General features: G+C 38.2%; 1 protein-coding gene across 1 annotated transcript; it reads right to left on the reverse strand.

The window, feature by feature from the left end:
• Positions 1 to 399: 399 nt before the first annotated feature.
• On the reverse strand, positions 400 to 6,842 carry LOC139976038 (uncharacterized). Its single transcript, XM_071984433.1, has 2 exons — positions 6,589 to 6,842; positions 400 to 3,325 (listed from the first exon to the last, which is right to left on the reverse strand). The coding sequence occupies exons 1-2, from the start codon at positions 6,770 to 6,772 to the stop codon at positions 2,583 to 2,585; spliced, it is 927 nt and encodes a 308-aa protein (XP_071840534.1). The 5' UTR covers positions 6,773 to 6,842; the 3' UTR covers positions 400 to 2,582.
• Between the last annotated feature and the right edge of the window lie 1,804 nt (positions 6,843 to 8,646).

An 8,646-nucleotide genomic window follows, 5' to 3' on the forward strand; every position in this document is an offset into this window, starting at 1 on the left:
AGAGCCTGGCTTATAATACCAGCAGATTACTCACATTTGGCTTGCAAAATAACCATGAGAAATGTTCGTGATTGTAGAGAGGATACAATCGAAAGAAATGTGTTCTATTTTTCATTGAAATGCAGTGTTTGTATAACTTTGACTATATCCCGAACTGTAACATTACGGTGAAAACATCATGCTCGATAGGAGTGTTTAGATATATGTTAATGTATATGCAAAGCACACTGAATATGCAGTAGTTCTATTAGTCATCTGGTTTTGAAGTCGATCAATTGGTATGTCGTCATTTTGTCTGCAAAGTTGACATGACATGGATAGTCTATTATGTTTTATACGTTGAATATACCCCAAAACGACATGTTAGTTTCTTTGTGCAGGTGAAGTTTGTTTTATTAAAAGAAAAAAAAAATAGATTAATTAAATTGTCAGTTTTGAAAGGGGGTGGGTTTGGTGTGGAAAGGTACAAAATTTCAAGGTTGCCAATATTATTTCAATTTTGACCGAGTTTGACAGATGGGTTACAAGGGGTATGATATGGACAATGGTTTACATTATACTATGAGAAAGGATTTATTTAGCATCGAAGGTCGATTATCGATTTATCTTTAGTTGCCGAGGTATTTATTTTTGTGTACTATGCATAGAACTTGGTACTTTTATTACTCCAACCCATGTACTGATACAGGCTCTTATTTGTACATTTCCTCTCTTGAATTCTTTAAATTTTCTTGTAAACATTATTACTTGGCAGTATATACATATTATACAGTAATTCATAAAAAGAAAAAAAAAACATGAGTTTTTGTCTTATTTATATTTGATTATGCCTTTTATGCCATTCACCTTTCTCCTTTTTGTGTACATACCATTATTTCTGCATAACAAGCTATAAAATGAGTGACCAATCTAACTCGATTTAAAAAAAAAAAAAAAAAAAAAAAATTAAGAAATTTTATTTGCTCGTTGAAACATTGATTAGAAAGATTTTGTTCATAAAATTGAAATAGGCTATGAAGTATGGAAAAATGAGATATTTTTTTTACTGGAAGACATTAGTTTTGAAGAAGAAATATGTGAAGAGATATTTAAAAAAAAATGACTTTCGTCAAACCATACTATCAACGAGTGGCTGATGTTCATGATGTTGATTATTGAGTATGAACTACAGTTGTTCTCAAGACGAAAAATATGACGAAATGTTTAAAATATGACGTTCGTCATAGAACATTAGAAATATAGTGAAAAACTCCGGACAGAGTGTTTCTCCCTGTCCAACGAGTTAAAATTAGTCAGTAACTCTTTATCCAACTTTTCTTTTCGAGTTACTATAATGCAATATTGTGAATAAACTCCAGAAAAAGAGTTTCTCCCTGTCCAACAAGTTTAAATTAGTCAGTAACTGGTCACAGAGGTAATGACGCTATAAATGAAATACGTTAGCCCCAATTCTCATATGCGAAGTCGTACTTTACAGAGGAGCATCAAATCCCCCATTGCAAGTGCGATTGGCAAGTGGCGTGCACAGCATTTCAAAAGTGGTGGTGGTAGTGTGATGGGGAGGGGGAAGGGACTGGATCCAAAACTTCCCCGACTGAAAGGTAGGAACAAGTTTTATGAAAGGGCCCGAGGTGCATGAAGGATTTCATGAAGGATCGGTTGGTCCTTGGGTAACTGAAGGCGACTCCCACGGTGGGGGGTCTTGTTGAATTCGCCAGAAATGGAAAATGAACAGTTAGACGTTAAATGGTGTATTAACTGAGGCAAATTGGACTACAAATTAGGTCTACAATTAACTCTTAACGAATATTGTGCTACTAAATACTACATGTATTATTGTGAGCTTAAAAAGGGGGTGTACACCCGTAGCAGTATAGCTAATTCTTCCCCAGCTGAATGTAAACGCATCCTCCAGCTCCCGACTGAAAATGGAAGGAGAGGGGGTATCTCCCCGTTCCTCCTCGTGCACGCCACTGAATCGGTCAGTAATATACATATAGCCGAATAAATAGATTTTTAAACATGAAAATAGTCCTTAATGTTGAAGGAATTGATTACTTCATGCACGTTAGATACGCAACATCTACAAGGTGTCGTCCAAAGGAGAACAATGCGCCATTTGTAATTTATCATTTCGAAGGTTTACAAAAAATGTTGGCTTCAGCTCAAACTGTTATATATTCGCAGTAGACTAGGCTAGGCTATTTATATCTGATATATCTGACATTGAAAATGAGGCAGCGCCTACCATCCAAATGCTACAACAATCGTATTTCTAATCAGTAGTCACGGGGCGTCGGGAAGCAAAACTTTCATTGAATATTAATTGTATTGTTTCCTAAACCTACTGCACATGACTTCAACATGAATTACTAAGTAAAATAACCACATTTTTAAAGCTGGTGGTCAGCTCTATATATTCTTCCAGGTTCATGGTCTATCGGTTAGATTCATTATACAGGATGACATAAATAATAGCATATGTATTAGTCACATTTATTATATACGGGTGATGTTTCGACTTTCTATACCAATGATCTTCGTTATTTACCCTCCACCAATTGTTATAGTGATTTAATAAGTTAGAATTCAATGCAAGGAACTTTAATATTTGCAGAAAAATCTACTTCAGTCTGCATTTCAAAGACGATCGGGGATGTGTTTTCCTCCGAGAGCAGACTCGCCTTTTTGAATCTTTCAGAAATAGACTCCAGAGTATAGTACTCCAGTGTGCATTTAGTAAAGGGTCCCATTGGCTTCCAGTACCCGCACGCGTTGAGCCTATTCCGCGACAAAATGCTACTCATCTCTTCACGTGCCATGCACATGTCCACGTCCTGCACATCAGATGTCTCACAGGCAGAGAAGTCTAATTCGTGGTTCAGAGTAACCATAAGGTCAGCAAGATATTCATCGACGTCATCATTGGTGACGTTATCAGCAACATGGCACGATTCAGCTTCTTTCCACGATACAGTGAAATAGTCTTTGCCGTCTTTCATGCTCACTCCGAATTCATTTATGATGAGCTCTTCAACTTGATAAGCGGGAAATGCCAGGTTTGGGTTAAGAAATGGCTTCTCTGTTGACACAAAACTGCTGAGAGCAAGCTTAAAATTGGGCAGATCATTAGGGTCCGGTCCGGTCAAATATGGCACAAAGAATTGAACTGTGGGAGTTTTCAATGAGTATTTTTCAGCAACATCGCAGGGCAAGGTGTCGATGAACGAGGAGGCCGAGACGTGTCCAATTGAGATGCCGACGACGTGTTCGCCCGGATGAAGGAACTCCGTCAGAATGGGGTAGTTAGGTAAATTCAGAGAACCTTTGAATATGGTGAATTGAAAGTTTAAAAAAGATAACATTTTAATTTTTCTATTCGCATACACATTTTCAAGGAGTTTTGAAGCTTCCTGCCGGGGTGCAGAAAACTTGCCCGCGGGACGCATTTTGCCCACTTGTGCTGAGACCCACCCCAAGGATGGTACTCTGCTATACTCCAATATCAGTTACTTTACACCTTAACCCCTAACCCCCCCCCCCTCCCTCGCCCTCCACTGAGCTACACACACACACTTTGCGAAGCAAATCGACATCCATGAATTCATCCATATAATACATTGGAGTTATAAATATAGGCCTAAGAAAGTTACAATTATTATGAAATTTGACGTAGAACCATCATGATTTATTCTGAAATCTAAGTTTCTGATCTCACCAACCTGTGTCCCGTAACACACCTTGACAACAACACAGTGGCGTAGCTACGGGGGCGTGGGGGGGTTGGCGACAGCCCCCATGAAAGCTTGTCGCACCCCAGTCGCCCCCACTGGGATTTTGGATGTCGAAAAAAAAATTACATGCGCGAAAAATATATCATTGGTCTGAATGGTCTCGAATCTCCATGATGACCACTCATGAACGACCCTTCGACCGCGGACCGGCAGTAGGCTATAGTTCCTGAAAAACCTGACATGACATAGCGCATAGGCCGAGAAGTCTACAGTAGTCGCACTGTACTGTAAACGCATGTTAACGACCGTCGAATAATATGATTCCTGCTCTACAAGACTACAACACACATAATGTTTACTACTGAATCTGTGTGTTCGACTCTTCGTGCAAACTTTGCCTTTGTCACTCTTTTTTAAAATATCCATAATCCCTAACATACAAATAAATACTAATACAAACAGCCAATCAGTATCTTGTAACCAGTGCGCATTAACTGATCAAACAAGCTAGTGAGCAATACTATACACTTATAGAAACGTGGTTTCCAGGTACTTGAATGCCAAAGAAGATGTTAAAAGGTAAAAAATGCTGATATGATACACATGTTTCTCACATCATTGCTCGCGTCATTGCCTCGATACCTTGTTACATTTTCAATCGGGTTTTCGCTTCTGGGACGTACCCTGATGCTCTTAAAACCGCTAAAAAACCAAATTTTCAAGAAAGGAGACAACACTATCGCTGAGAACTACCGGCCAACAGTGGCGGAGCGTCCAAACAGTCAGGGGAGCGGATGCCCCCCCCCCCCTTCGACGGACTCAAATGGACTGCTGGCGCCCTTTTCAGCTTTTTAGGACTTTTGACTTATTCGCGATTATTGACTTTTTTATTGCACTCTCATCTACCTATCGACATTTGTCACATTTTGTTGGTGTAGTTTACTGACAAAATGCTCTGACTTACGGCGGTATTTAATTAATCGGCACTTAATTCTGTTATACGAAACTCTTTCCAAGAGCAGTACTGGGTTTCCGATCTATTTTTTTGAAAACATGAGCACTCACAAAGATACCACAGGGATTGTGATGAAGCACATGTACTTTAAACACCCACATAAACTTCCGACTTGTCACAATTGGCGATGACCCATATTTATTCTTCGTTTATCTGCAAATTAGCAAGGCCCAGAAAGGGTCATTTCCGGCGATCTAGGGAATATCTTTACTCAAAAAAATTCTGTACGCTCCGCGCCAATCTGTAGTGGCGCTCCGCTTAGATAGTGTCGAAAGCGCCCCTACAGGCCATTCTCGCCCCAATACCCCTAGCACCGCCACTGCCGGCCAATCAGTCTATCACCCTAATAATATTTCAGACGCAATCTTTGATGTCAGTTTGACATATAGTTCGGTCATTTCAGTATGTTACTTGGCTGAAAGCCCAGTCAATCTTTCTTTATTTTCCACGCGCAATTTGCAGATTCGTCGAAAAATGTCAATGCCGGTGTCAAACTCATAAAAGATATGTCATGATATTTCAAAGTAACTTACCAGATTGTTTTTTTTCTTCTATTTCACTAAACTATTTGATGACCACATGAAAACACGGAATTTCAAAATAAAGGATGTTGAGAAAACTTTAGAGCAGCTTAGAAGGCCTGCGAAGTGTCATTTCCAACGACCTAGGAGGCCTTTTAAGCTAAAAATTTTCGGTACGCTGGGCGCCAACTCATGGTGGCGCTCCGCTTAGATAGTAACAAGAAAATGGTCAAGCCCCCCAGGAAATGTTCAAGCCCCCCCCAGCGCCCCCACTGAAAAATCCTGGCTACGCCACTGCAACAACATAACTCACTGGGACATTCTATAGCTTTACAATATTGTTGTGTGAACTTTATATAGTGATATAAATGGTGGAGAATTAAGATAGGAAAGTGAAAATTAAACATAGGTAACTTCAAAGAAGGAATATACATATAGACAATCTAGCTGTATCAACAATTAATTAAAGCCTGAAGAGGAATTGCCGATATTAAATTTACAATGGGCATGAGTCGTGACCAGGTCAAGAGCGAAGGAAGAGCAATTAAGGCCTCTTGAGACCATCCAGATAGAGTCCCCAGTACTAGGTGCTTAAACTCTAACCCTGTCACAGGCCCGTAGCCAGGAATTTGCCAAGGGAGGGGCGAAAATGTAGGCAAACTATCACAGCCGTAGATACGGCATTGCAAACAATCTAAGCGTAGCGCCACTATGTTGGCGCGAAGCGTACAAGAACATTTTGGCTGAAAATGCCTCCCAGATCGCTGGAAATGGCACTTCCCAGGCCTTGTAAGTTGCATCGTAGCATTTTCTCTTTTGAAATTACTAGCGATATCATAAAATCATTAAAAAAAATATGCTCAAAGGGGGAGGGGGGGGGCGGCTTCCCCCTTCGCCCCAATTTGGCTACGCGCCTGCCCTGTCCCCATTCCTTCTCCCAACATACAAATATTGAGAGTAAACCAAATTAAAAATAAGTTAAGATGTCGATAAAAGTGGAATTCATGGTTTCTGTACATATATTTCTTTCCACTCGTTTTGAGTGAATCGGTTTGTCTTTATATACACATATGGAAGTTATGGTTACCATTTTCTTTATGTGTCATATTAAGATTCTTTCAGACTCGACAATCACGGAAGCAAAACGCGTGACCAATATTTATGTCAGTCAACATTTTTGTAATAATTTGAAAAGTCAATTATGACATTTCAAGATAGACGTGCGAACATTTAACAATAAAATCTCGAGAATGAAGATCAGAACAAGCTTTTCATCTCTAAAACAGATGTCGTAAGTTACTAACGCGATATGTCTTACCTTTTTGATCCGGAATTAATGCATTTACTTGGTTAAGTTTACAGGCAACTCTCTCCTTTGGTACTGGAAATAGCACGATGGTCCCCGCATAGCCCACCCGTGTAAGATTAGCAAATTCGTCTGCTTCAGAGGTTCGAATGAAGTAGAACATGTAGAAGATAGTAACAGCCAAAAACGACTTCATCTTCGTTGGTGAAATTCGATCCTTAATTAGCAAAACTTTATGAACTGAGTGAGCTTTTCAACAAGAATACCAGGATATTTATACCCAGCCATCTCTATTTACGGAAGCGGAGAGGTGGCATTATTGTTCTACATATTCATAACATTCAAAAGAACGTTTTGAATTAAGTTAACATGACTGGAGGTTTCTCTTTACTTTCTTAGTTTTGGTTTTATTAACATATGAAAATTCCCCAGAGGCGCTATCGACTATGTAAGCGCTTGTTTTGAACAGTCAAACACAATTCCTGCTGCTTGATTATATACAGCATTTCTAGTCCACCGTGTATTCCTGCTGGAGAGAAAGAGGTGAACAAGTGTTTGTTATTCGCTTGCCGAAGTCAAAAAGTGCGATGTTCATGGCTTGCCTTATATGTGCGTGATTGTGCATGTGTGTATTACATCTTGGTTTGTAAACACTATAATTACAAACCGTGTGTGGTCAGTGTACTTCATACTTGTTATGTGGATGCACTTTATTAAGTGTAAGGATAATACTCCATTCTGTGGAGGTCAAATGTCAATACAGAGTTCAAATTCTTAAAACCTTGTACGTAGGTTTATCAATAAAAAAGATAAGAAAAAGGGGAATTTTGGTTCTATAGTTAATACATGATATATAGATCTCCCATGGTTAATACATGACCCTTATTAAACTGGTGGAGTCAATGGTCAATATGAGGTCAACAAACGTCATCGTATGTAAACTTTGTAAAAAACAACAACTCAAAGAGCGAATATTTATTGAAGTTCAAATGTGGCTTATGTATAGATCCTACTTGGTGATTAGATGAATCCTTTCTCTGTAATTCCGTTGTTGTTTTTCTATATATTTCTGATTTTCTTTTTGGTCAGTTTACTAGGGAGGGAAACTCTTTGACAATCCCCTCTGGGTTTTTAGTTTTACTTCCCTCTACTTCATTGTTACTCATATTATTGTTGTTATTTTGTGCACTTGTACTATGTAAGGTTGTAGAAAAACAAATAAACGAAACATAGCTTTCATGATTTTATGTAAATTAAAAAAAGAAATTTGGATAAGAAAATGAAGAAGACAGAACAGAAAGCAATACATTGCTGTATGTCTTTTGATTCCACCTCAACAGTCTTATATTTCGAAGAGACTCAGTGTTAAGTCTCTCGTTTCTATTCCTTTACAACTATTTATTTTGCGACGGATTGAAATTATTTTGAAAGCTATGGTAATGATTGCCAAGAAACAATTATCGTACACACATAATTGGATATTCCTCTAAATTAAATTTAACGTTTTAAAATTAAGCATTTTTATACGGTAATTAAACGCCTCTAAATTTTGGATTATATAAGACAATACCAAACAAACGAAACCAATAATGTAAGCAATTAAATTTGCCATGTAAAATAATTGCCGAGTTAGATAGGCGTTTCAACCAGCATCAATTCTCTTTCACCCGAGAAAGCAATTGTCGAAATTAAAAATGCACTCAAAAGATGCACTAAAGTAAGGATGGTGACTAATGGATTGAACTCAATTAGTGTTTCTGTTGTTAGGTTATTTCTTGAGTTTGTTTTCTTAATTATACAAAATAATTAAAACGAATAACGGAGGCAATTAAATTTGCCTCCGTAAACAAATTGCCGTTTCAACCAGCATTAATTCCTACTTTCACTGAGAAGGCAATTGTCGAAATTAAAAAAATAAGTAATGATGGTTACAATTGGATTGAACTCGATTCGTGTTTCTGCTGTTAGGTTGTTGTATATTTCTTAAGTTAGTTTTTTTAGTTACTTGGAGGTGAACCTTCTTTTATAAGGCAACGTTGCATGGTATCAATGTCTTCTGCAATGCACCGA

This window comes from Apostichopus japonicus, chromosome 11 (assembly GCF_037975245.1).
Source record: "Apostichopus japonicus isolate 1M-3 chromosome 11, ASM3797524v1, whole genome shotgun sequence".
Lineage (NCBI taxonomy): Eukaryota > Metazoa > Echinodermata > Holothuroidea > Aspidochirotida > Stichopodidae > Apostichopus > Apostichopus japonicus.

Coding starts and splice junctions, on each gene's coding strand:
- LOC139976038 (XM_071984433.1), bottom strand. CDS start 6,772: ATGAAGTCGTTTTTGGCTGTTACTATCTTCTACATGTTCTACTTCATT. Junction 3,326..6,588: donor ATTAATTCCGGATCAAAAAG/GTAAGACATATC, acceptor CCATATTCAAAG/GTTCTCTGAATTTACCTAAC.